General features: G+C 37.5%; 1 protein-coding gene across 2 annotated transcripts in view; it reads left to right on the top strand.

Annotated features, from left to right (window-relative positions):
• The window catches only part of GNAL (G protein subunit alpha L), a 116,563-nt gene that overhangs the window by 35,758 nt on the left and 52,847 nt on the right, over window positions 1-27,958 (top strand). For both annotated transcript variants that reach the window (XM_052704627.1, XM_052704628.1), the window contains one exon: window positions 23,881-23,978. In XM_052704627.1, the coding sequence (XP_052560587.1) occupies window positions 23,881-23,978 (98 nt within the window). The remainder of the gene's footprint in view (window positions 1-23,880; window positions 23,979-27,958) is intronic.

Raw genomic sequence — 27,958 nt, 5'->3', positions numbered from 1 at the left:
TTTCCCCCATGTCTTCAATACATCATTCTTACTAAAAATGCACTGTGTGCACATGTGCACAGCACACGTATAACAAAGAGAAAACAGTTGTGGCAAAAGATATTCACACAGAATCAGAGAATGGCCCAGGTTAGAAGGGACCTCAAGGATCATGAAACTCCAATTCCCTACCACGGGCAGGGCCACCAACTTCCACATTTAGATTGGATTCAAGTCATGTATACTACGAAGAGAGTGTGCAGTTGCCTTATGTGTTGCATTGAGCAGAAGTTTTAGTTACATTTCTCATTAGAAAGTCTGTGGTCACTTGCAGGAGCCCATCTCAGGGACAATGGTTTGATTCCATTCTTACTTGCTACCAGATTCTGGGGTTCACCCCAGGCGGTTGTAGCAAGAAGCAAATGGCATCACTGTGTCCTCACAGAATTTGTCCAGAAGTTGATTGGGCACATTTATATTCTGTAACTTCAAAAGCACAACGTTCTGCTTGGTTGGGGAGGGTTGTTTACTTATTTAGTACTCCAGGCAGTGGTAGACTTTCACAATTTTTACAAATGAAGTCAAGTTTTTGCAGTGCTCTGCTGTTGTTTATTTTTCTTTTTGGTTTCCATTTATGCTGAATGGAACCATTTCTCTTAGGCTTCAAAAATGAACTGCTGAGAATTTAAATATATTATTTCAGTTGTTTTCTGGTGTCAAAGAAGAGTAAGTCTCTGGTTGTTGAAAATTTGGTTTCAGTAATTTTGACTGATCCTTTAATGTTCCAGCAACAGTTTCAATCTTACAGGAGTTATTTATTTTAAGTGATGCTGTTTCAGTTAATTGACGTGGAGGAAAAATGTACATTCTTTTAATACTATAAAAAAGTTTTATCCTCTTTGCTTTCATTCTGTTTGTTGCAACATCAGTGGCAGATCCAAAGCACAGGTATGGTGTCATCAGCCATAAAATTTTCAGAAGCCGTGCCTTAGAAGAACGGCTTGCAAAAGAAAAGATTGAGACCTGAGCATAAACTTTTGCAATGTGATTTCCCTGAGAGGTGAAAAACTTAAGAAATGCATGTTGCTTGTTTAGAGCATTGTTTTTCCCCAGAAATACATGGTGCACTGTAGCTGAAGAATTCTTCCTTCCATTAGAACTCCAGGTTTGCAATGTTGAAGTCCAAAAATAAGTACTGGGCTTTTCCACAGTTATTTCTCTAAATGATTTTTCATTGTTTTCCTAATGCAAATATGAGCTGGTGTTCTGTGTGTACTAATTATTTCTTTTGGACATAGGTGTCACTTAGATGTCACTGTTCTGCTTTGCATACAATGCACACTCCAAGCATGCATCACTGAAAGCAGTATGTATTGCTCCAGTTGGAGATGGGTGCTTGAAATTTGAATGTTATTTTACTGGTATTTTAGTAGCAATGAAACCTTCATAAGGAAATGCTGCTCTGCCTGCCTAAGTTTACTTGCAGCAATTTAGCTGCTAAAGAAACATAGTACTGTCTTGAGAGGGCAGTCATAGAAAAGTACAGGACAGTGTTTTTCATGTGTCACAATCTACTGCTTGATTTTTTTTGTCCTTCCCTATTAAATTAAATACGATTATTTGCATTTAGAGTTGTTGGGTTTTTTTTCTCAGAAAAGTATGGTGGACTGATTTTATGTTTGAAACATTCTGTTTTGTGTTTCTGAATAGTATGATTTAATAGATAATTACACAATGATTTTTTAAAATGATGGGATGGCATTGATTTTGGAGACATAAGATATATTTAATTTACCTGCAGTACCCTGAATTAACTGAGTTAAAAATGGCTCCTGTTGCTCTATTAACCCATAGTTTCCCGTACTAACATCAGAATGCATCTGTAATACTCAGTTGTGAGCTACCACAGATCTTGCTTATCCATGTCCGTTCTAGCAATAGCATGTGAATGGAAATGTAGGGCAGCAGCAACTTGCTGTGCTGTTGACTTCAAGCATTGAGTTCAGGAAATTGTTTTATTATTGCGTATTCTGCATATTTGGGACTATAGTAGTATGCTGTATCTGTGTGCCAGTCATCGCTGATTTCCAAGCAGTACTTGGATTAGCAGTGACACATGTAAACGGGTATTCTTTCATGTTTGATGGCTTCCATTCCTGCCTGCTAGGTACAGTTAGTACGTTGCAATCTTTTGCATGGATCCCCCATGCAACGAAAGGACAAATGCTTTAATGCAATCTCATGTTCTTCTGCTAGGTCGCAAATGGTATTCTGTAGTCCACGACAAATTACAGTGTTTTTAATCTCAAATACTTGAATAGACCTTTGAGAATTATCAGAAAGCAGTGCTGACTGTACCCTGAAGAAACATTTTGTATGTGTTTAAAATGACAAAATCATAAGTGATTCTTTTGTAGAATTTGCTTTACAGCAGCAAAAAACAATGTTTATCTTAATGAAGCATTTAAAACATTTAAGTCCTATATAGTTTATTCTTAACTATTACAGCGTGAAAGGGAACAGATTGCTCATTTGAAGTATATTTGGTTATTTCATGCAGTGGAGTGTCCTCTTCTGTGGGCTGATACTTTGCAGCCATGTCTATAAGAGGAAATGACTGGTTTCATATTCAAGTTGTAATAATCCTCATTTTTATAATGTCACAAATACATCAATATCATAGGAATACATGTTCTTGAGATTACAGTTCCTTTGAAGCAATAAAATTAGAAGTTCCCAGTGATCTTACTTAAATTTACTTAAAACCTAAATTAATTTGGAGTGGAGGAGGGCATGTTTGAACAGCCAAGAAATACACAGCTAACTTTTCAGTTCAGGAGGGAACTGCAGAACTGATAAACGGAATCTTCTGTGATTATTATAAATGCAGATGCTCATTAAGTTTTTAGGGCAATAGGCTTTCATCTAGAAGTGCTGACTTACTGAAACAAGTTTTTAGGAATCCAACAAAATGTGGAAAAGCATTTCCTAGTAAAATCGGCTGAACAAACAGCCTGGGATAACTTTCCAGGCTGGGAAATGCAGATTTCCTCTCAGCCCAGTTTTCACTCAGAGGGCAAAGCAAAGTCTCACTTTACCCAGGGGACCAGCAGGGCTACCAGCTTGTGGGATAAGCCTGAACTCTTTCTCTGTTCTAGGCTGTAAGTATAGGCTTAACTGTGGTATATGTTGAGATGCATGCTATTTTTTAAGCACATACATCATAAAAGAGGCTTCTTAGTGGAAGAGCAAACAAACACAGCAACAGTTCATAGTGTTGTGTCATATTACTGACCAAACAGAAAGTGAAGGTCACTCTATAAGGAAAAATCATCTAAATCCATTAAGAAGAGTCTCCCCTTGCTTGAGCTGTTGTTGCTAAAATGCCTGTCCCCTCAGCAGAGAACAGTAACCAGGAAATAACAGGGTCAGGTATATATTATGCTCTTCACCTACCCTTTCACTTGCTAGAAAACGCTTTCACCCTCAACTAGTTTCTTCCCATAATCATAGCCAACGTGCCAGGGCCTTCAGACTAAAAACAGTGTAGTCTTGGCTCCCGTGCTGCATAGCTGGATGTTGATGTGATAGGTTGATTTGTAAAAATTTACATGCTGCATATTTCCATATATGATTCCATTTCCACAAGTGTTACTGTGCAAGCTATTGTAACAATTTGGAAGGGCAGGGGGAAAAATGGTGTTCTGGACTTAGTTCTCACAGAGAAAGTAGAGAGTTAAGATGGCAAGAGAACATCTGTGCAGTGATGTAGAAGAATTACAGCGTATTTTTCTTAGGATGAGCATATGTGCATGAGATGTAGGATGCAGTAGGATAGGATAATACAATAAAATATTGGAGCATTCCTGGTTTCTGAATATTAAGAAAAACAAAGCCCCAAGTATAATCACTTCATAAATAAGATCTCAAGTAAGCCTTGCATAAGAAACTGAATAAAAATACAGAAGTTATGTTCCATATAAAGAATGACCACAACATTCCTTGACCGTAGAAAATATTAATTCTTATAAATTGAGTTTCTCTTAGGAATTTTGTTAAAGTAAATAGATTCCTAAAATGGGGATTCAAATCTTCGGTTGACATTTGTCCCAAGTCCTCATCAATCCTTTTGGGCAACAGATTCAAGTTACAAAAATCAACCCCCTGTTAGTCTCTGTGGTTTAATCGTTTGCAAATTATGAATCTTACTGATAGTGTTCATAACAATCTACTTGTGCAAGCATGTGTACATTCCACAGAATGCATTTTTCCAGTTACGTGTGGCTCATTTAAGACCATTAGGAACTGCAGAAATAGTCTTGAGCAGAATATTCTGTGAAAGTTTTACAGAATGTTTTCCTTCTCTTTATGCAAACTTGTATACAGAAATCAAGATACTGCTTACATTCTCCTCATGTAGTGGCATTGCTAAATTGAGAAAAATGTGGTTTTTAGCTGCAGCTTAATTTTGATTTATTTTGTATTAACTTCTGAAGAGGCAGGTCAAATGAGGAAAAAGATTTCATGGTAAATAATTACGGAATACATTTTAATTAGTGTTTTAAATATAAAATTACAGTTGGCAGTAGGAACAAAACATAATAGATATATTTTGGCTTTTAGCATCACCAAGACAGACTATTGTGTAAAGTCCTTCTCTGTTATGTCTAGCATTATGAAATCAAGGATCATTTTTTAATTTGACTAGTGATGATACAAGTTGGAAAGCAAATACATACAACGCTATTCCAGAACCAGTGAAGAAAAGCTTTTAAGTGACTCTCTCCAACCAAAAAGCTATATACTGTATATATCAGCTATTTTTTTTTCTTTTGCAATGCATTCTTACCTTCCCATATTTCTGAAGACACACACATTATATTGGATAAGAGGAAAACAAATGTTAACCTTCAGCTAAGATCTTGGTAATGGCCATTAAGTGTGTTGCTAGTTTTTATAAGAGATCTGAGCAAAAAGTTATCAATAGATTTTTGTTTGCTTGATTAATTTAAATTGAGGAAATAAGGATCAGCCTAAATTGTGTCAGTGAAACTAGAACTACAGAGAGGAGTATGCACTTTGTCAAAATCTAAACATATCTTTAAGTCCAGTTGAGATAAAAGGAACGCTTTAATGTGTGAACTAAGTTCTGCTGTCCCATAGCTAGGGGATGGCAGGACACAGAGTATCGAATGTTAAATGCAGTTGCAGAATTACAGAATCACAGATGGCCTGGGTTGGAAGGGACCTCAAGGATCATGAATTTACAACATTTCTGGGCAGCCTGTTCCAGCACCTCACCACTCTCTCTGTAAAGAACTTCCTCCTACATCCAACCTAAATCTTCCCTCCCTCAACTTAAAACCATTTCCCCTTGTCCTGCCGTTATCAACCCTTTCAAAGAGTTGATTCCCTCCTGTTTATAGGCTCCCTTTACGTACTGAAAGGCTGCAATGAGGTCATCCTGCAGTCTTCTTTTCTCCAGGCTGAACAAGCCCAGCTCCCTCAGCCTGTCTTTGTAGGAGAGATGCTCCAGTCCCCTGATCATCTTCATGGCTCTCCTCTGGACCCTCTCCATCAGCTCTGTCTTTCTTGTACTGGGAGCTCCAGACCTGGACACAGTACTCCAGATGGGGCCTCACAAGAGTAGAGTAGAGGGGGACAATCACCTCCCTGTCCCTGCTGGTCACCCCTCTTCTGATGGAGCCCAGGATACCATTTGCTTTTTGAGCTGCAAGAGCACACTGCAAGGCTCATGTTTTTTCATCCATCAGGACCCCCAGGTCCTTCTCTGCAGAGCAGCTCTCAAGGACCGCTCCTTCCAGTCTGCACAAATGCCTGGAATTCCTCCAGCCCAAGGTGCAAAACCTTGTACTTTGCTGTGTTAAACCTCATTACGTTCACCCAAGCCCACCTTTCAAGCCTGTTGAGGCCCCTTTGAACGGCATCCCTTCCCTCGATAATTGCAATTACATTTACTGTTTGCTTGTTGGCTTTTTTAGAGAGAGCACTGTTAAGAATCATTGGCAGAAATGCATGCAGACATTTCAGTCTCTCTCAATTACAGCACTTTAAATAATAACATATTCTTCTGCCCCTTGTCCGTGGAAGACCAACAAACACAGATAACTCTTTTGCTAGCTCTTAAAGACCCAGCAGCTTTTTTCATTTTATTTGCCATGCTAATTCCAAATGACCAATCTATGGCACCAGTAGCTCTTTTCACTTAGTTACTGTCATGGTGATGCTTAAGGTAGATGTGGATTCTCAAAACAAAGATTCAAGTCCATGGTTAATTTAGGAAATCATGTAATGCTTTCTTTTTCCCCTCTATTTTAACTGTTGCAGATCTGATCCTTTCCATACCAGCAAGAAAGCAGAGTTGTGACATACTCTACCACATTAATCAGATATTCATGAAATTGCAGAGAAGAATGCAATTTTCAGTCACTGTATTCGCTCCAGCATGTAATACATTCTGAGAAGTTTTCATTTGTCTATTACTGTTGTTTAATTTTCTCCTTCTGTCGTCATAACCAAACTTCCACCTTTTTTCCCTCAATTGAAAAACATAGAACATGTTCCATAAATTATTTTATTATCTGTTGTTTTGTGACAAGTACATTGAATTACATTGCCTTACTGATATTGGGCTGTCATCCAGCAAAGCATTTAAAAAACAGGTAAGCTTTAAAGCTGCTAAGTTCTGATATAATGGTAAACTTCACTCTTCATTTTACTGTGTGAAGAGTCAAACATGTTTTAACCTCAGGAAAGGTGAATTGCTAGTAATGTTGCATTAGCACATTTTTAGTGTCAACATTTCATTAGATTATATGTGGGGAAAAAGGAATATGAAGGTTGCAAGTGGCAAGTTTGGAAGTCTAGTTAAAAGCAGGTCAAGCTATGGGATTATGAACCTTAACAGATTCATTATTTTAGTCTAAGGTTCCATTTTGCTAGATGCAATGTGGAGTTTTTCTGCTGTTAAACAATTTTATGAGAAGACACTATTTGAACAGCTTTGCTTAATAGTAAGCCCCAAATTTAAAAAGGTGTAGGTAGATTTTTTTTAAATGCTTACATCTGTAATATTTTCTCCTAAAGACAGTATTTAGAACTAAAGAAAAGCCACTAAGAGAAAGCAAACCAAATGTCAATTAAATGTAGAATTTAAGAAGTAATTCTTCATTTCTGGTCCTTTCATATCATCCATTGGTGTCAGTGGGACACAGCATCAGTTCATCCATCCCAGACTTAGTTCATTTCGAATCATTTAAAGTGTCTTCTTCTCCTGGACTGCTGCATGATGTCAAAGCCCACTTGTTTCTCCACATTAGGGTAGCACCATTGATCAGCCTGTTATGGAATTTCTTGTGCTCGCTTCATAGAGAGCACATCAGTCACCTCTCCCTTCTCTCCCCATCTGCCTGTGGACATTGGGCGAGTGGTACCTGCATCCCTGGGCCTGACAGGAGGCTGTGAAGCTACGCTTAGATTAGTACTGCTTAATATTAAGAACCTGCTTGCTAGATGGTATAAACGATGTTCTAAGTAATTACTTGCAGGCGAGATCTCATTAGCAAGGAAATGTTCTCAGGGTTCAAATATGCAACTGATTTACAATTTTTGTGCTGTTTAATTGTGGGACCCAAACCTAAATGCATTCCTGAACAGCATTTCAAAAATTTCTCCTTTTCTGCGGGGGGAGTTCTGCTGCATCTCGTTTGAAGTGTAGTCACTTTACCTAGGCAGCTCCTCGGAGAGGACATTCATGTAGGTTTAAGATATTTTTTCCCCAAAATCTGTACTTTAGCTTAAAAAAAAACAAATAAGGAAAGACTAAAAAAAAAATCATAATAAAAATCTTTCTTCTGCAGTGCCAGGGAGAGGCACCACTTTACAGTTTCTACCCCTTCAGTCAGGCAAAATTCCCAGGTAGACAATCTCCTATTCCGTGGGAGGTTTCAGTCAGGAAAACTTGTGTTGTCCGTGACAGGAGCTATTTATTCTTGTCCTTGTAGTCCACAATCAAAGTGTTACAACTCTCCTTAATTTGTCTTTTGTCAGAGTGGTGTTCCCCAGATGCCAGTATTGGGGCTGGTCCTGTTCAATATGTTTGTTGATGCTCTGCACGAGGTGTTTGAGTATATCCTCATTGAGTTTGCAGATGACACCAAATCGGGAGGAAATGTTCATCTGCCTGAGGATAAGAACACCCTGCAGAGGGATCTGAACGAAGAGGCTGTAGCCAGTTGCATGAAGTTCAACAAGAACAAGTGCTTGGTCCTGCACTTTGTGTGCAACAACACCATGCAACACTACCGGCTTGGGAGAGAGTGGCTGGAAGTCTGTATGGAGGAAAAGGATCTGGGGGAATTAGTGAACGGCCAGCTGAACATGAGCCAGCCAGCAGTGTACCTAGGTGGCCAAGAAGGCCAACGGCATCCTGGTTTGTATCAGAAATAGTGCAGCCAGCAGGAGCAGGGAAGTGATCATCCCTCTGTACTCAGCACTGGTGAGGCCGTACCTCAAGTGCTGTGCTCTGTGTTGGGTCCTTCACTACAAAAAAGGCACTGAGAGCCCTGGAGCATTTCCTGAGAAGGATGAAGGATCCTGGTAAGGGGTCTGAAGCATAAGTCATATGGGGAGCAGCTGAGGGAGTGGAGCTGTTCAGTCTGAATTATGGGAGGCTCAAGGGAGACCTTATCACTCTCTACAATGACCAGAAAAGAAGTTTCAGCAAGGTGGGGCTTGGCCTTTTCCCCTAGGTAACTACTGGTAGGATGAGAGAAAATGGCCTCAAGTTGTACCAGGGGAGATTCAGGCTGGGTATTAGGAAAAATTTTCATTCGTGTGCTTTATTTTTTTTCACATGTTTTATTTTGGTTGTATTTTTATTAAGGTTTGATGCGTAGCAGAATACAAAAGATGAGGGAAATGCTTTCAGATTTAGATGCATTGTTTTATCTGTTTATGTTTTAACAAGGGAGCTGGAAGATGAATGTGAATGCCTGTGTATTTTATGACATGTAATCTGATGATAGGGTGATAGGACAGCTGTTTTCTGTGAGCTATGTTAGATAATCTGTAGGTTTTCTAACTTAGTTCCTGGAAATTTTATCTTTCATTCTGCTAAGAACATTATGAGCAGATATCTTTACAATTGTTACATGGGAATATAGTGTGATATAGCAATAAATTACATTTGGGAGTTGCTAATGCAGCTATAAATCTGCGAACAGAAAGTTTCCATGCCAAAGGTTTGACTCTGATTTAGAATGTACTGGATTTGTACTGTATTTAAAGAGCGTAGTTATCCATATATAGATGGATACTGCAGACTTTGTTTTCAAAGTTATCGTTAGAACTTCTTGATTTAAATCAGTGATCAAATACATACAACTTAATGTTTAAGATTTGCTTATTTTGGATTATGTTTGCAAATCTAGAAATTTTGAGAACTAAAATTCAGCAAGAACCATTTGGTATATATTTTAAAAATACAGAATTCCATAGGATTAGTGGAGGAGGTTTTTAGATGTCACCATTTCACTGGTTTAACTGTTTTGTTCTACTCATAAGGGAGCTTAAATATGTGAAAATGTGATATCAGTTGAATTTCTTCGAGTCTTGTCTCCACTTGTCTCTGAAGTTAATTTATATGTACTTACTAGTCTGTCTTTGTTGATGGATCCACGTAGCATAGACATGCATTCTGACCAAAGGAGTTTTTCCATCAAGGTAATCATGCTTTCTTTTTGAATGATGCAATTAAGCTGCCAGAGTTGCAACTTAGGCGTGCTTTTGTTTGTTTGTCCAACAGATAAAAACTGTGTTTTTGTGCTGATTAGGCCAGCATAGTATTTGAGTTCCATATCCAAGGTGCATATTTTATTAGAAAAATTGGATCTATTTAATGGTACTTCACAGTATTTTGTAGTCTTCTTCTCTGTAAAAAAGGATGATTTTTTTTTTCTTGTATACAGTCTGTTTTTAGAAACATATTGCAGTTCTCCTTGTTAAAATGTTTGTCATTCATCTTACCTGCAGCCAGTTGATGTGAGCCCCTTAGCATTTTTTATTAGCTATATGAAGTTTGTTCAGCTAGCTATCTAAACTTAGCCACCTGTTTTAGAAAGATTCCGTTTGATATTACCGTCGTGAGTACAACAGTATATATTCTGGCTCTTTCGCTTTACTGAAAAACTGAACTGGACCTTAAACCCTGCTTTCTAGTGCTCCTCAATAGGAACAGATGTATTCTTATGTTTATCTTGTAACTTGATTCTACAGGGAAAAACACTTTTCAGTATTCTCTAGATAATATTTATCTTTTGTTTTACCAGCTCATACCATTAGAAATATCTCAAGTAATGAACCAGACAGTAATTGTACGTTAAGGGACTATGAACAATGACTTGTAATTTGCAAGTGTATAATAAACAGGTGCAGTCATAGTCAGTTACTGACTATATACAACATGTTTATTAATGTTATTTTAGTGCTTCTTTATGCACATACATTTTTATCTTCATATGTGGGATTCTGTCATTATTGTGGATCGACTTGGTCAATATTGCCAACTGGAAATCAAAAATGAAGCATTGATAGATGTGTCAGTCTCCATCAGCGGAAGTCATAATCTTAGATTTCTGTTGCATTAAAATGCTTTTTTAAGAGCTCAGTGTTTTGACTAATTTCTAAATAATTGCACAGGAGCTACCAGCAGTCTGCTCAGGCTGTGCTCAGGGCACAATTTGGCCAACCTGCTCGTTACTAGTAAGCAATCATACTTTGCCTGGGGCTCTTTTTGGAGTGTTGGTTTACAGGGCTCAACAGAGTGCAAAATTTTTTTGAAATCACAATAATTGTCTTCTCCAGAAGAAACTGAGAAGGAATTGGGTAGTTCCTTTTTGTAGCTGTGTTAGCCTTGACACAGCATTGGTGTTTAGGATACAACCTATCCCAAAAGTAAGCCAGTACTTGAAAAGCCTTGCCTGATCTGATGGGACAAATTGCAGCTGCCTGATGGAACCTTAGTTAACAGTTATAGTTTGTGTATTTAATCAAAGTATCTGAAGATTCAAATTAACACCAGGGTCCAATTGCAGCAGATCTTTGGGAGTACAAAAGCAAAACATCTTTTCCCCCTGCTGGTCTGGGGCCTATGTGGGCTGAGTGCAGAGGCATTTTGGGTGAAGCCATGTGTCTCTCAGAAAGGCAAAGCTAGATGTTTTGCACTGTATAAACATTAACAAACTGTAATTTTTATAAATATTGAAGATCCAGTTTATTAAGATACATGTCTATTCTCTGTCAGATTCCTAGATAGTTTCTGAAAAGTAGAATTAAAATTAACTTATGATTAAAAGCATAGAGCAATTAAAACCATAGCTGACAGAGGGAATATGGATGCCCTTTAGTTTTGATTAGAAAACTTAATTACATGGATCATTATTCTGATGTGAAGAGCACTTTCCACTTCATCCACATTTTATTACAGTTTCTCATAAAGAATCCTGTGTGGAAAAATAGCATCCTACCAAAGGTCAAGAGGCAAAAGGCCTTATTATTTACTTTTTACTTCATCTACGGCATAAATCCATTTTCGAAGTATGATCTTGAAAAGAACCTGAAAGGAATGTTTTTAATTGAATTTCCTCATCTTATAAATGGAGCTTTCACTTCTGATGTTTACGTGCATTTTCTGATTTAACTGCAGAAGAAACCTATTATGGTAATAATGAAGGCTTTTTCCCAACTGGTGAAATGCATTTCACCTTGGAAAAGGCTATAGATCAAAAACCAATGAATTGGTGGTGTATAAGAAGAAAGCAAAACTTGGGAATTATTTGTTTCTTTACTTAAAAATAAAGAAACTACTGGTGATTTTGCTACTGGTGATGCATTCTCATAAGTTCATGGCTTTGTAAAGGTTGTAGTCTACGATGCACCAATTTTTAGTATCCTTACAGGAGATACTTAGTGAGTCAGGAATTGCCTGTATGGGTTCAAAGTCTGATGAGATCTCTTTCAGTCACAAGGAAGTGAGAGATCTGAAAAAATGCGGATGGGATTCTTCCTAGAAACTTTGAGTGATTGATGCTGTAAAAAATGTTGCTTCTCTATTAATTTTTTAGTTGGTGGGGTTTTGTAACAGACAGCAAAAAAAATTCCTTGTCTGAATTGTCTTTGGGTTGTTTCAAGGCAGTTGCCTCACAGTTTCCACATAACTGTCTGTAGTTTTCTCTTCGGGCCTCAAAATCAGTTGAGTATTGTTCTATCAGATTTTTTCCTCTGCTAGGTATAACGTTTTTGTTCATAGACAACTGGAAGTGCTGCATGAAGGTTGCTGTTCGTGCTTTTGTGGCCCTGATAGGCTCTTTGGTGCAAGCACTATCTGCAGGAGATGAAAGCGCTTGGTTGCTGTATGGGATCTTGCAGGGTGGTCATACCTCAGATGCTGAAGGTCTGATGAGGAATCCAACAACACTGACTTTAAATTTAGTACTTCTGTATTTTACTTAGGTAGACAATGCTTCAGATAGTGGCAGTGACAGATTTAATTAATCTGAAGAAATTTATTTCCTACCACTTCTGAAATAAGTGTGAATCTTCCTGTTTAAGGAACTGTAGCAATATTCATATTTTGGAGTGAGAAAGTCACCTGCTTTTATTATTTCATTCAATTCAATTATTTGATTCCATGTCCTTGCTTTGCTATCATGTGCTGAGATTCATTAACAGTTCTCTGGCAGTCGTAAGACACTAATCATCTGTTTACAATATTGATCAACAGCTTTCATCTTAAATTACTCTGGAAGTGAGAAATAAACCTGCAGGGAATAGTAAATAGAAGACCGGGAAGCAAGGAAAGATGCTAGCTTAGGCTATATAGAGGTTTGTTTTGAGGTATCCTGTACGAGTCTGCTTCCTAATAAGCTGAGTCCTTGTAACAACCTCTAGCTGTGAAATTTAAACAGAATTTCCCATCCACAAGTTACTCACTCTGATTTACTACATGCCTACAGATCAGATTCCTGTCCCTGCTGATACGGGTTTCTGTTCACTTCTAGGCTGTTCTTCTGAGCTCCTAGGAGATGGAGTAAGACATTGTTTTTGAGTTAGAAGAATATTTATGGACTAATAAAACTTACTTTTGTTCTGATGCCTCATTTGTTACAATATATCCATTCTTTCTATATTACGTATAATGAGATGTGATTATCTCAGTTCTTCAAAATGATATAATTTGCAGAATGAAAATTAAGAACAAAACACTTGGAATTAAAATCTCACTTTTCTGAATTTATTCTGAATTAATCTGAATAAGGCTCATCAGCACTAGAACTCATGGGTGTTGATAATAGGATTTAAAAAAACAATTCATATAGAAGGTAGTCAAGAGTTTCAGGAATTTGTCATATTTTTCAGTGCTTTACTAAGTAATTTTTGTCTTATTAACTAGTAAGATGTATTACAGTAGCTTTGCTTCTGTGGAAGTTGTGAGTACTTGCTTTTAAATGATGGGATTCCTTTAAAATTCGTTGCTTTCAGATAGTCAAAACTGCTAGTTCCTACAGTTGTATTCATAGTTGTTTCCCTGAATAGCTCTTAAAAGCAGCAAGATCATACAGAAATGCAAATAACGTTTTCCTTCGAATCTCTTGTTTGTAAATTCATATATATGTTTGTGGTTGTTAACTAAAATTTTTAAAAATCCATTTGCTGCAAATCAGTCAGAGATATCTAGTAAAGCTTTTTAGTTCCTTTTCCAGCTGTATCGCATACTTTAGAATGAGTAATTTGCTGTGTCAAATTACATGTGCTGGTCAATCTTTTGCACATGATTGAAAACAGCTAGAAGTACCAAAAAAGAGAGATGAAGTTGAAGAACATAGATAAAATGTGTGGAAGACTAGGCTAAACAGATGTAGCAGCAATGGACTGACTTTTACATTACTTTCCGATTTAATCATGAGGGTTGCTTAAGTTGTGGATCCTGCTCATTAGTCACGTGATGTTGCCAGCATTTATTTCCAAATCAAATCTATAAAAGGAAATGAGAGTTCTCAGTCCTTGTAAAGCACTTGTCTGGTAGGAAATCTCTTACAAATAATGAAGTCTGTACTAGAACATGAAATAGTTCCCTAATATATGACCTTCAAAACTGGCTGAAGGAAAACAGCAGAAGCTGAGTAGTAGTAGAAACCTTTCACACTGTCAGAAAAATAAGCTGCAAGCTCGTGTTTTTTCAGTTTGCTTGATGGTTGTCCTCACTATGGAGCTGTATTTACAGGACCAGCAGGGGTTCCCTATGGGCAGGGCAGGCCAGCTGCCTGCGGATGCAGCAGTGATGAGTCCCTCAGCTTCGTAACCCACTGTTCTGACTTCGAATCATAGAATCCTTAGAGTTAGAAGTGACCTTTAAAGGTCATCTAGTCCAACTCCCCTGCAGTGAACAGGAGCAACCACAGTTCCATCAGGCTCCTCAGAGCCCCGTCCAGCCTGGCCTTGATCGCCTCTACAGATGGGGCATCCACCACATCAAGTAATTGAAGGTTTTCCCACCATCTGAGTAATGAAAACAGATTTGCAAGAAATGCTGAGAGCACCCCATGAATAACTCACGTCATGATTCTCATCCCCAAAAGGTGACAAAGCACGTGTTTGGCTTTGTATCTCCAAAGCAGCAGCCAGGAGTTCACTACGTGGTTTTCTCTGAAGACTGAAATAATAATCCTCCAGAAGATCTCAATTTTTTTGTTCCAATTCAAGTGCACTGTGGCATGAAAAACACAGCTGTTGTTACCATGCAGCTAGTAAAAACAGTGATCAGATACAATGTTACTCAAAATTAAAAACCATAGAGGATACAGATCTACCTCTGACATGTTACCAAATGTAAGTTATTATTATTGCCTTCTATTTTAAAATAAAAAAGTCTTGATAATACTTAGCAGTGTGGAAAACCTGAAGTTTGCCATTTTATAATAGATGTTTATGCCATTTTATAATAGATGTTTAATAGTAGTACCTACTTAATCCCTTCATCAAGTATTGCGGAATGGCCTGTACATCATCATAGAATCATAGAATGGTTTGGGTTGGAAGGGATCTTTGAGATCACCTAGTTCCAACCTCCCGCAATAGGCAGGGATACCTCCCACTAGACCAGGTTGCTCACAGCTCCATCCAGCCTGGCCTTCAGTGCTTCCTGGAAGGGGGCATTTACAGCCTCCCTGGGCAACCTGTTCCAGTGTCTCACCATCCTCTAACTAATCACTAACTAAATGTTGCCTTGACTTAAAGATACTGAAGTAACATGTTCTTTACAATTTTTTACACAGAGACCCAGAATTTAAACTGTTACAGAAAGAGAATCAATATAGAACTGCTCTGGGTTGATTGCTAGCCCCTATTCTGAATGGTCTCCACTATTCTTATGAGGTGAAGAATCAAATTTTGACAAACAAGACACTGCTACAGTTCTTAGTAAAGAGTAAGCAAACCTCTTCTAGTACACATAACACCTGTATTATGTTTTTGAGTAATTTTTGAGTTTGGAAGGTCAATGCTTTATAAAGAAATCTGTATAGTCAGCATCTTGATCATAGTAATAAACTACCTGCTGCCAAATTTTGTAAAGTATTAGCATATTTCTAACTTTTCTGCCCGTATGGAGGGGTTTTGTGTGTTGCTCACCATTTGCAGCTTTTCCTCATGCTGTCCTCAGAAAAAAATCGTCATCAGGGAATTATAACAATAGTTACCTTTTTCTTTTTACAAGTGCTGCAGAAAAACGAAGGGCAGCGATGATTCAGAGTAGTGTAGCACATCTGTAGTTAATTTAACAAGTACTTTAAGACAGAAGATTGTTGAGAACGTTTATGCATTCAGGGAGAGGTTCTAGCGTAGAAATATCTTCAAGGAGAAAGTCATGTGTGAGTTTTGCATCCCTGGCACGTTGTCTTTTTTAGGTTTCACATACATTAAATAATTTGCTTAAATTATTTGTCCTACTTTCCTTAGCAGAGAGCTTGATGGCTCCCCCCAGGATAGCAGGTAGGCATTCATGATGGCAGACTGTCAAAATACACTTTAAAATGGATTAAAATGGAAACCAGAAGATTGAATCAGTGGTTGTTTTAAATATGATAAAAGCTTCATTTGAAAAAAAAAAAAAAAAAGGAAAGAAGAAGAAGAAAGAAAAAAGCCGTTGTTTAATAAATAGTGAAGGAAAAACAAAAAACTGTTCTTTGACTTCTGATTTTTGACCTCAAAGCCTGTCTTACCACAGTGCTGGTCTCCAAATACTGGTGTAGCAAAAACACAAAATTGTGATTATATTTTTGCTTTTGTTAGCATGATCTTAAGTATTCTCAGACCTCTTTTTGCATTCTAAAGCATCTCTTGACATTTTTAAGTTTGGAAAGTGTTTAAATATGTTTCTCAAATTTAGTGGATGAGTGTTGTGATCTGTGGAACTGAACTTGTTGATTTCTATAAAATATCATGGCACAGATACAATTTGTTTCTAGAAGGCAGAAAGAAAACTGTTCAGGCAATCAGGCTGATACCGTAACTGTACACATTTCTTGGAAATGTAAGGTTGAGGGAAAGCTTAAAAGTCAAATCACAAAAATAGTTCAAGATACTTAAAATGTTCTATGGCTGTTCATTTCTGGCTTTTCAACACTGTCAGCTAGCTCCACAATCATCAGTTTTGTCTAGATGTAGCAGTATTGGTAGCTCCATGAAATTGGTGCTTTTATATGTTTATAAATGCTGTTTGTTTCCCCCAGGTTCTTTCCTTACACTTAGAAGTTATATAGGATTGTCCTAGGAGCTAATAAATGATTTTGTTTTCTTGGAACTTAAGGTGCACTGACATAAGTGTGTTCTGCGAAGGTGTTTTTTTACCATCCTGCTATGTTCAGTTTTGAATAACAGAAGTTTATGCAGAATGGTTGTGCTTTAAGGCTAAGAAAAGCGAAACAACTCCAGTGAACTGGGAGTGAAGGTAGATGGGGACAGATTACTTTTAGTTCTCTTTGATATATCCAGAGTTAGGTTTTGGAGGAGAGTAAGAGGCCAAACTGCTGATTTGCCTATCAGAATGAGTCACTAGCTCACAAAGGAATTGCATTGATTATTGCACACCCACAAATTACTACAGAAGATACACTGCAGGGGTGGAGGTTATGCTTTCCCTTAAGGTTTCTGTATAATTGATCTGCTTGAAGTTCTGATACTTTAAAAAGATCTGAACCCCACTGTTAAACACGATCCTTGCATGCCAGTTTGCCACTCTCAAATGGTTTTGGTGTTTCTTGCATTAATGCTTGAGTGTTGATGAAAGTTTTTGATAGCATTTCTATGGGAAAAGTTCAAGTCATGCATTCTGTTTCCGTTATTAGATTATAACTCTGTTTGCTTGTCTTTGTTATGGTCATTAGGAGTTTGAGCAGCTGCATTTTCTATACCTGCAGCAAAACTCTTCCTTCGTTAAGTTGAATGTTTCATAAAGGATTAAGTAGAACAGCCTGAGCCATAGGGGACACATTTGTCTCATAAACAAGAGGCTGATTATCAAGAGACTGTACTTGTTAGTGGAGAAGGTAACTAAGCAGACTCCCTTCTCTAATGGATCTCTTACTTGATACCCTGTAATTTCAGCATTAAGACCATTTAAAGTTTTCTGTCCCTACATTTAAAATTACTCTTTGTAGATTTTGGAGGGTGATGAGTATCCTTAATGGATGATGAGTTGCTATACTGGATAAGCACACCAGTAATAATAGAAGGCACTGGGACAAATTGTCTTTCACTGTCCTTTGCAGGTTTCTTGAAACATCAGTTAACAACTGTCTCAGTAAAACACTGAGTTAAAAGTGTAAATTTAGACTCCAAAAGTTAAGATTGTTTATGCAACTCTCCTATATGGAAGATTGTGCAGGTAGCTTATCAAATTCTTGGTGTTTTTTTATATATGGGCACGTTTCACCCATAGCAAAGAAAAGCCCAGGCAAATACTATATAAAAAATTATAGTTAAAGATTGTTTGCAATCAGCTCATCTCTCTTCTGCTTACTCCGTTTCTTGTACAGGGTAGATGGCATTGACTGACACCTTTGTTTATTTTCATAATTCATCTGAAGCCCTACATATTATTCCCTCGAGTTTATTCACTCAGCATGCTTCCATTATTACCTTTATTCTGTATGTTCTTAAATTAATTAAAAAAAAAAAAAAACAGAAAAAAACCACACAACACATTATTGATTGTTCTCTACGTAGTAGGAAGTCTTAGCTGTTGGATTATATTAAGATATCCTGTGTATCTTAGAGAAAATTTAATTGTGATTTAAACACTGTCAAAGATGAAGAAACTATTAAGTATAGTAGTACTGTCTTATTTGGAGATTAAGAGATTCATATTAGGGAAGCATATTGATAGACTGTAGAAATTCCCAGTGTGTTGGGATGTATCAGTAGCCTCCAAAGGAAAAAAGGCTTTTGATGCTTGGAGCAGATTTTTAACTCTCTAATGATTTTACTGGTCAGGATGTGTGTTTAGAATCACGGAGAATTGCTTTGTTGTTTTTTCCTTTTATTCTTAACACGCTATGTTGTAGAGAATGTTAAATTTCAAGCACGATAGCAGTGCTTTGAGTGTTTGTCTCTGCTCCCAAATGCACAAGCCTGAAGTTAATGGGAAAATTAATATCAAGAAAAGCTAGCTAGTGGATACAGAAATTTAAATTTAAATTATCCTCATCGTAATCTGGTTATCTAAAAAGAGATTTCACCTGCTTGGTTTGCAAAAAGAGAGTATTGAGTCTTACAAGAGTCCTGGAGCTGCAAAAGTCCAAGGTTTCTCTTGGCTGAAATACAAACTTTTTTAACTGCCATTCTTCTGAGGCTACACATGGCTCATTCTAAAAACACGAACGTAATACCAGTGCACTAATCTGATTTGAGGCATCAATTGCAGCCGGAGCGGCGGCAGAACAAAGTCTTCTGGTCATGACAGGGGAGCTTGGCTGAGCTTCCCTTCCCTGGGGACTAGGTCTCTGTAGTCTTGCCTCCAGCACTGCAGGAAAAGAGGCTTCCTCACAGCCTTTGGGCCTTGTTGCCCATCCTCTCTGCTGCACTGCAGGGACTGGATCAGTTTTGACTTTATACAATAAGAAAAATCTGGGCAGTGGAGCCAAGCACCTCATTTAGAAAACCCACACTCCGCAGGGTGTCATGCGTATGGTTTTGCAGCATTATCCATTTGTTGTCACCTTCTTTTTCCACCAAAACCTTCCTGTAGCCATGTGGGTTGACGAGTAGCACTGGGGCAGCAAGTCATCTGCTGTGGGGAGCTGGGAGAGGTTGGCTGCCACCTGGTTGTGGGTCACAGGGTTTAGCTTTCCTGTGGCTTAGCAGCCAAAAAAAGAAGTAAGAACTGAAATTCAGAATGGAAGTGACAGGTTCATTTCACACCCACTTTGGCTGAATGCTGAAAATGTGTAACGGCTGCTACTCAGGTTGTACTTCTTTAAGTGGTTGTCACACTGATCAGACAGGTTTAATCTGTATCTTAGATGAGAAATTATCTTGCAGCTTAGGCTTGAAGGCTAGGAAAATGAATTTTAATTTGAGGGAAATGGATTTTACTTCCTGTTGATCTCACCAGATGTTTCCAGGTTTACAATATATTAACAGAAAGAATATGTGGAATACAAAATAAAGTGGAGTCTTCCATACTGCAGCTTCTATGAGACTGGAAGGTGACATTAGGATAACTGTTAAATTTATGTTCCATCTGGAAGTAAGACAGGAAGGGATCTTAAAAGAATAAAAATTGTATTACTGACCTGGCATGAACTTTTGTGGTCTGTAAAGCAATCAGGGGAAAAATCTGATTCCAAAATGCATAAAGAATTGTTATGAAGATATGTCACTGTTTAATTTTCACTAATATGTATTCCTAATTTAAACAGCTGACAGTGAAGCAGTTCCATTTTATATATACTCCAAATTTTTGTAGGAGTTACAAGAGGGGAGGAGGTTTCTACGTTAAGCTACCAATAAATTTGTTTCCAAAATAAGGAAAATAAGTCTCAAGACCATGACGTATCTTCACGTAGGATAAGGTTGAGAATTAGCTGTAGTTCATCTATATTTGTATCTTTATTGATTTCTTAGCAAGTTTTGTGTAGGAATATATTCCCTCTATTTTTTTTTTCTACCTTGGAATGGGTAAGTAGAAGTAGTTATACAACACTTTCTCAAAATGTGGTAAGAATATAATACCATTTATGTCAGTGGCATCAGTTCAGGGTGTTTCTCAAATTTATCATTTTGAAAAAAAAAAAAAAAAGATCATTACCTGTTTATGTCACTTTTTGCTATTTAGAGGATTTGTAAATGTTTATGTCTAGCAAAACTTATATGCAAATGAAAAAGAAGCTGGAAAGTGTGGAGGTGAGGTTTTTTGAACTCTGGGGAAAGGTGAAAAATTTTGAGATAGTTTTGTATTGGTGAACATTTTGAAGCATTGTGTGTCACATCATTTTTTTTTATCACATCAAACTTTATATTTGTATGGCCTGATGATTGCTAAAAAATTCATAGAAAACTTGTGTAAATTGAAGTACCTGTAACTGATAGTAGAATCAACATAGAAACAGAAAATAGCTTGAGTTGGAAGGGACCTTAGCAACCATGCAGTTCCATCTCCCTGCCATGGACAGGGCTGGCACCCACTAGATCACTCTGCCCAGGGCCATGTCCCATGCTTCATGATACCCTAGACATTATCATTTATTTCTGTAGTGCTTTAATTATAATGCTGTTTCAAATGTATACATATTATACATATTCAAATATATATATTTATGGGCTTATTTTGTACGTGCATTTATAGGTGCAAATATTTGCATGCTGCTGTCTCTGAGAAGTTTGGGTGGGACAGTGCTGTTGTGCTTTGTGTTGTTAGGTATGTTATGATGTAGGTGTTTTTTGCTCTCATGCATAGCTCATTATTCCAGTTCTTTTCAGTATGCTAAGTATTTGTAGTAGATCTCAGTGACTTTATCTGAGGGAGGTCAGCCATGCTTGTTTGCAAACTGAGAGCATCAAAAGTCCGTAGGGATTTTTCATGTTGCCGCCTTCTCATACTCCAGCTGAGGTTTCTTAGAGGATCCAACCTTTTGACTTTTAAGATCTTCTGGATAGCCACCTCCTAGAAATCAGCACCCTTAAGAAAATCTTACTTTGAGATTCTCATTATGAAAGTTTCTGAGGTCACAATTTACTCACGCAACCTGATTTATGTTGTACTAATCCAAAGTAATGTTTCGCTTCTAATTCCCTGCCTGGCCAAAATGTTAATGACCAAGCTTCGGCCCATTTTCTTTTATCAAGTAGAGCAAATCTGTCTTCACCATCCCTTGAAAGACTCTGGTGCTTTCCCAGGACAGGCAGTGCCAAACATGACTGCAGCTCTGGGAGGATGTTGTCCTGTGATAGAGGGCAGGTTGTGTCCGGACGGAGCAGGTGCATTTTTGGTATGTGCGAGCATCACCACCATCCCATGTGCAGTGGGAGCCTTCAGCAGCTGAGGGGGAGAAAAAAGTGCTGGAGAACTTAGAGAAAAGAAAGAGGTTAAAAACAAGTGTGAAAAGTTAGATCGTAGCACTTCGTGTCTTGAAATGAAGGAAGATTTTTCTGGAAGGCTTTAGTCACCTGGGAAGGAAGGATCGGGTAGCTGTGTGGGAGGCAATTTGCAGGCAAGTGTACTCCTCTGCAGTCGATCGGTACATTTTAATGAGGTAAGTATATTTGCTCTGTTTTATAGGATTTGCTTTGGACTGGAACTCTGGAAGTCATTTTAGATAGACTGCTTTGAGATATAATGGTCAGGGGGAAATATTTGAAACATATCATATGGAAGCTGTGTATTTGCAACATGTTTGTAGGGTTTTAGAAGCGGAGTTATTTTCAGCAGAAAATTGTCTCTTCTTCAGAAGAGATTTTTATTGTAAATTAAGGTCATGCAAAGGATGTAAAAAAAAACAGATGTGAAGTTAGAAACTGCCATAGCTGTTTAATTTTGTTCTTCTACTTAATGTATTTATTCACATCTACAGCCATCTCTCAGTCCATGCCATACCATAGGAAAGGAAGTTTTCACGCTAGCATCCTTGATCTCTTCTCATCTCCATCCTGTAGGCTGCCGGAGGCTGTATGGAACCATTTTTTAAATGCAGAAGTATTCCCCTCAGGAATGGGAACTCCCACATGCTGGTGGATGGGAAGAAAGGGAAGGGCCAGGCTGTGCTCAGGTCCTTTGAGGGGAACAGGCTGTAGTTGCCTCACATGGACCATTCCTCACAGTAGGACAGACAAGTCCTTTTGCCTTGGGACCAGTGTTACTTGTGCAGGGCAGTTTCTTTCACGCAAAAAGGAATTGCCTGTGTTTAGACAGAGATGCCAGCAAGCGAATGCATTTGGCTGATGGGCTAAATAACAAACAAAGATGAGTGGAAGAATTCCCCATTTTCTGGAATTTCTCATTTTGACTTTGCTCCTTTCGCTTTTCCAGATCTTTTTTTTTGCTGTTGTTTCTTCCAGCAGTGTTATCTATTACATTTGTCCATTTTGTCCTACTTATTTGGTTTGCTAACTTGTCCTTTCTCGGGCTTGTTTTTGCATTCTTTCTACTGTAGGAACAGAGAGTTTATAATAGCCATAGCCTGTCTTCAAAAGGTGAATCTGCAGTGTTCTAAGTAATCATTACATAAGTCACTAAAGAAAGATAAACATGTCCTCATCATGAGGAAGAAATCATTCCAAGGGCAATATAAGTATCTATCTACCAGTTTTCAGTCATGCTTCTTATTTTCTTCCAAGACTTTCTGTGCAGATTTTTCACAATTGCTTTAGCATCTACTTTTCTCTAAATTTCAAAAGCTCCTGAAAAAAGCTTTCAGAGAAAGACTCGGTCTCATAATAAAGAAAAATACAGATTCTTTGGTTTCTCCAACTTTGTTTGATTTTAGAAAGATTTAATATAGAACTAGCCCCCAGCTTTAAAAAGAGCTGGAGTGCAGGATGCTCTGCATCCAGGGCACAGGGAGTGAAGAGGCTGTCAGTCAGAGTTGTTCTGTGCCCGTGTGTTTTATACAGCTGAGCTGCAGCTTCACTATCACTGAGGATGGCTGTGGCTTCTTGTTCACATAATTCTGAAATAAGCTGGTCGGCACATATTTCTGGGTTGGGTTGCTTGGGATAGCTGGGAAAGATATGTTGTGCCAGGCTCAGAGGAAGCGGTGTTGAGCAAAGGCTCTGAATTCTTGCAATTAAATTATGTTGCATGAGAAAATACTGAACAGCGGAGAGTTGTGTTTTTCAGGAAAAATTACACAATCTTTTTAAAGTTACAGGCTCCTTCTTCCTCTGAGGAGCTAGTGGTTATAAGCTGAACAACCTTTTGCATTGCTTTCCTCTGCTTTCCATGGCAGAAATTTAAGTTCAGTTTAAGACTAAGTGAGCATGCTTTTGTGTCATAGAATCATAGAATGGCATGGGTTGAAAAGGACCATGAAGATCACCTAGTTTCAACCCCCCTGCAACAGGTAGAGTCTCCAACCACTAGAACTACTTACACTTCATTTTTTCATAGGGGTTAGTATGAATTTTGAAGACTGTCTTCATTACATACCAGGTACTGGAAACTGTCAGCAACCTGCTAATAAATGCTTCTTTCCTTTTCTTCTTAAAGGTGTAATTTATCATTCCACATTATTAAAAAGCAGGAAGGTTGGGAGAAACAGCAACACATATAGGTTGAGGATTCGGAAGATTAAAAATGTTCTTATTGGTTGTGTTTCCAATTTTCAGGAATTCTTTGAACATGCGAAAAAGCTCTGGGATGATGAAGGCGTGAAAGCATGCTTCGAGAGGTCAAACGAGTATCAACTGATTGACTGTGCACAGTAGTAAGTGTTTCTTTTTATTGATTTAATAGCCAAAGATGTAATTGTCTATGAAGTTTAAAAATATATTTGCATTTGCAAGATCTAGGAGTTTTGGAATGCAGCAGTTAAAGTTCTAATTCTAATTGCTGGTTTTATGATAGCCTGTCTTTTTCGTACAATTAAATCTTCTACTTCTGATATTTAACAGTTTACAAAAGCTACTGTGAAAGAAAGTATCAAATTAAAGAGTTTTAAATATCTGTATTATTTGAAATAGATATGCACAGAATCATTTTGATTTAAATGATTCAGCTTTAAAAATTCAAAACCAATATAAGGAAAATGCTGTGTTTTAAATTCTGTGACTCAGGCAGTGCTTGAAAATAGCTGTTTTTCTTTGCATTTCACGAAAACTTCTCTACTTTTTATCAAACAAGATGCATACCTGCATTACGATTGCATCTCTAATGTATACTCTGGGAAAAAAATGATAAGCAGTATTTCAGTAAAATTAGTATTAATTTTACTGTAAATTAATTTTAATTTAGTAAAATTTAAAAAAAATTTAATTTAGTAAAAAGTTTGTTTTTCTCACTTTCATATACATAAAGTCAAGCAGTACATTTGTGTGTAACACAGTAGTGACCCCTAGTCAGGTTTGTGTGACTACTAACGTTCTGAGAAGAGATGTGTAGAAGATTGTGAAGGTGCAAATCATAAATACATAGTAACTGATGAAAGTAGATTAGTCAGGAAGTAATATATTAACGTGCCAGGACTACAGCACTCTGCTGTCCTGGTAATAACACAGCTCTGAGTTAGACTTCAAGCAAAAATACACATTTCATGTGAATAGCTATTGTGAAAATGCATACTCTTAGAGTTGCTGTGTGATTTAGGGTTTTCAGAGAACACACTCCAGTGTGTTATGATTTGTCTAATTGGCAGTATGGTCAGTAACAATACCACAAGTCTGTTGTAGCACTCAGCGTTTTGTTTTTCTGTCCTCTGCTCCCAGTGCCTAAGCTCAGGCAGAGAAAATGGCCTGTGTTGCTAAAGGAATTGTTGCACTCCTGCCACAATGGGGAATTTTGGGGCTGTGGAGAGTATTTTCTTTTCCCTCGTTCCAGACTATTTTGGGAAAAGAGAAGGATCCAGTGATGATTCATCAGCACATGGAAGCAAGGGAAAAATGCATATGTGTAGGAAGGAACTCATTTGACTTCAATGGATTAAATTTACCAAAGCTTGGGTGTTAGCCTGGCAGTGGTCAAGATTGACAGTGGTTCCGTATAATGATGATGATGATGATAATAATAATAATAATAATAATAATAAAACACACAGAAAGTTGTCCTGAGTTGTAATCAGTGGGTCTCTCCTTTGCCATTGCCCACCACCTCCATGGTACAGAACTGTGTTATGCTTGCTGAAAAGTCCGGGTTGACTTTTTGTGCTGTCTATTAATACACTCAAGTAATATCTCAGAACAGTAAAATCAAATAGTGACATATATTTAAGGTAAATGGATATAAAGCTTACTGTACTGATCAGTAAAGACCCATATGGCTCCCAGTCTTTGGAAAAAGAGCCTTAAAGAACCAGCCAAAGACGCTGTGGGGTTTTTTTGGTACTGTGTTTTCCCTTTGAAATGTTGCTTAACTACAAATATTGACAAGAAGGTTAAGTCTCGTGGCCTGTTCAAAAACAAAACAGAAATTCTGAAAAAAAGTGGATTTAGAGTGAAGTACACTGTTCTGAAACATTAAATTAATTTTTTTTTTTTCTAAAAGCTTGAAGTAAGATAGTTGGTTTTTTTTCTATGTATCTTCTCCACCTCTTTCAAATGACTTTCTTTTGGTGGAGTCATTCATTGTAGTAGTAAACAGAAGACTTGCATAATTTTCTACCTTCAAGATGATTTATGAAGTAGTGTTTAATATTTAAATATTCCTTAAGAATATTTGTGCTTTACATTTGTGATATACCTGAAAATGTGGCAGTTAAGCAACTTAACCACATTTTCAAACCTTCAGTCTTGGCACAGAGACTTGAAACTCAGCAGTACTTGTGTCACTGACCTGACCAAACAGCCCTTTCTCCTGGTGCTGATAGCTGCCCCTCCATCATTCCTTAAAAATTAAAATGGTACTAAGATAGTCAGTGAAAGAGATTGTAAAGCCATCATGTATTTGCTGCATGCTTGTGATTGTATGTTGTACAACAGTAGTTGCTTTACCCAAAAGAATATCTTTGGGCTTTGGATCTCATTCAGAGTGGTGGAGTGATGTTAGCCTTTTTGCTGAAGCACATGAGAGAAGTGTAGGTTAGAAATACAGTTCTCATGTGCAATACTGTTTTGGCATGTGCACACACAGAATGGTGACAGTGAGGATGCTGTCCTTCTCGTTCAGTGGGACGGGATGATATAACTTTTATAACCTGTCCATAGGATTTAATGAGTGGGGAAGGAAAAGAAAAAGAAAGAAGTGGGCAAGGAAGGTAATGCTGATACACATGCTTACTTGTGGGATTTTTAAGCATCTCCATTGTTTTCATCACACAGACTATGGGAGAAAGCATCTCAGACTCTTAGCTAAATCCCAGTCTTTTACCTCTTGTCACAGGAAGAAATTTTTATCAGTAAGTTACCACTAATTTCTTGGCTTTAAAAACAGCAAAACCAAAAAAGTCCCAGCTTGCATTAAAAAATACATTTGGATTACAAATTGGATTGCTGACTTAAAATACTGAAAAGTTTACTAGCATATATCATAGCCAGTGACACAACTTGGTGACTGTTAAGTGTGTTACAAATTCATTGTATTTTAAAATGGTTTAATTTGGCTATGATACGGAGCTTCTGTGTTTTTAAAGCTTAACCTAATTTTCTTTGTTGCTCTGGGAGAAATACTTTGCTGGACAGAGAGGTACTAAAAAGACACAAAGACAGATTCTTTATTTACGTTGGGCCTGAAAGTTGCTTTTCCTTGATCTTTAATGCCTCTTTAAATTACCAAGATCCTGGTCCTCCATGGAAATGAAAGTCAGTGCCTGCTTCTCAGGCCATTTTAGTATTCTGACATGACTGCTCCATACATCTACACTATTTACTGTCATACTATTACCTGATATGGTATATGCAGCAAATGTGAAATTGTGACCCAGGAGACCTTGTGCTCTAACAAGAGTAGATAGATCGTAAGCAAAGATCTGAGTTGTTCTTCTTTACTGACTACAAGTGTATTTAAGTTACTCTTGGAGGGGAGTACTACTGTCAAACTTATTTTTCCTTAATGACCTTCACATATTTATTTCTTCTTGATTGATACTGTAACAGTGGCAGGTTATTGTTTGCCTTGTCTTCTGCTTCAGTATTCCTTTCAAGTTAAATTTCAAGATTAATTTTGAAAGTTGATTTTGTTTTGTTGGACTAAGATCCAGCTTACCTAGATTTCAGTGGGTTGGTTTTGTCTGTGATAACTCTTTTGTCTTACCTCAATTAACTTCAACTTATTTAAAACTACTGTGATTTGGTAAATATTCACAAACTTTATATTCAGCAAATGCTAGCTTTGTAAGGGATTTTCAGATTGCGCGTGATTTAGTGCTGTATTGGCACTGAACTGTGTGGTATGTATACTGTAGACCAGAGTATCTTCACAAAATATTTCATGTCATTCTGGAATAGTTTCCTAAAAACTGAATAGTTTTCTGTAAGATTAATGCAAATCCATCTTTAAATATTTTATCTTCTACATACTTGTTATTGAGAAACCAAATTTTATTTTATCTGTGCAAGAGACTGCAAAGCAAACTGCCTTGAATATAGGAGTGATCAACAGAAGTAAAGGTATAGTTGTGATGACCTTCATTTACAAAAAGAAAAGTTGATGAGTTTATTATTAAATTTGTTTGCATCTTCTGAGAACGTTAATTGCTGAGCTTATGAAGAAATATAAAATTTTCTTTTTCAATAGCATGCCTTCCAGTAGAGTTGT

Source organism: Tympanuchus pallidicinctus, unplaced genomic scaffold (assembly GCF_026119805.1).
Source record: "Tympanuchus pallidicinctus isolate F22 unplaced genomic scaffold, pur_lepc_1.0 scaffold5, whole genome shotgun sequence".
Taxonomy (NCBI): Eukaryota; Metazoa; Chordata; class Aves; order Galliformes; family Phasianidae; genus Tympanuchus; species Tympanuchus pallidicinctus.
The sequence above is the reverse complement of the archived record's forward strand: the minus strand, read 5'-3'. Positions and strand labels throughout refer to the sequence as shown.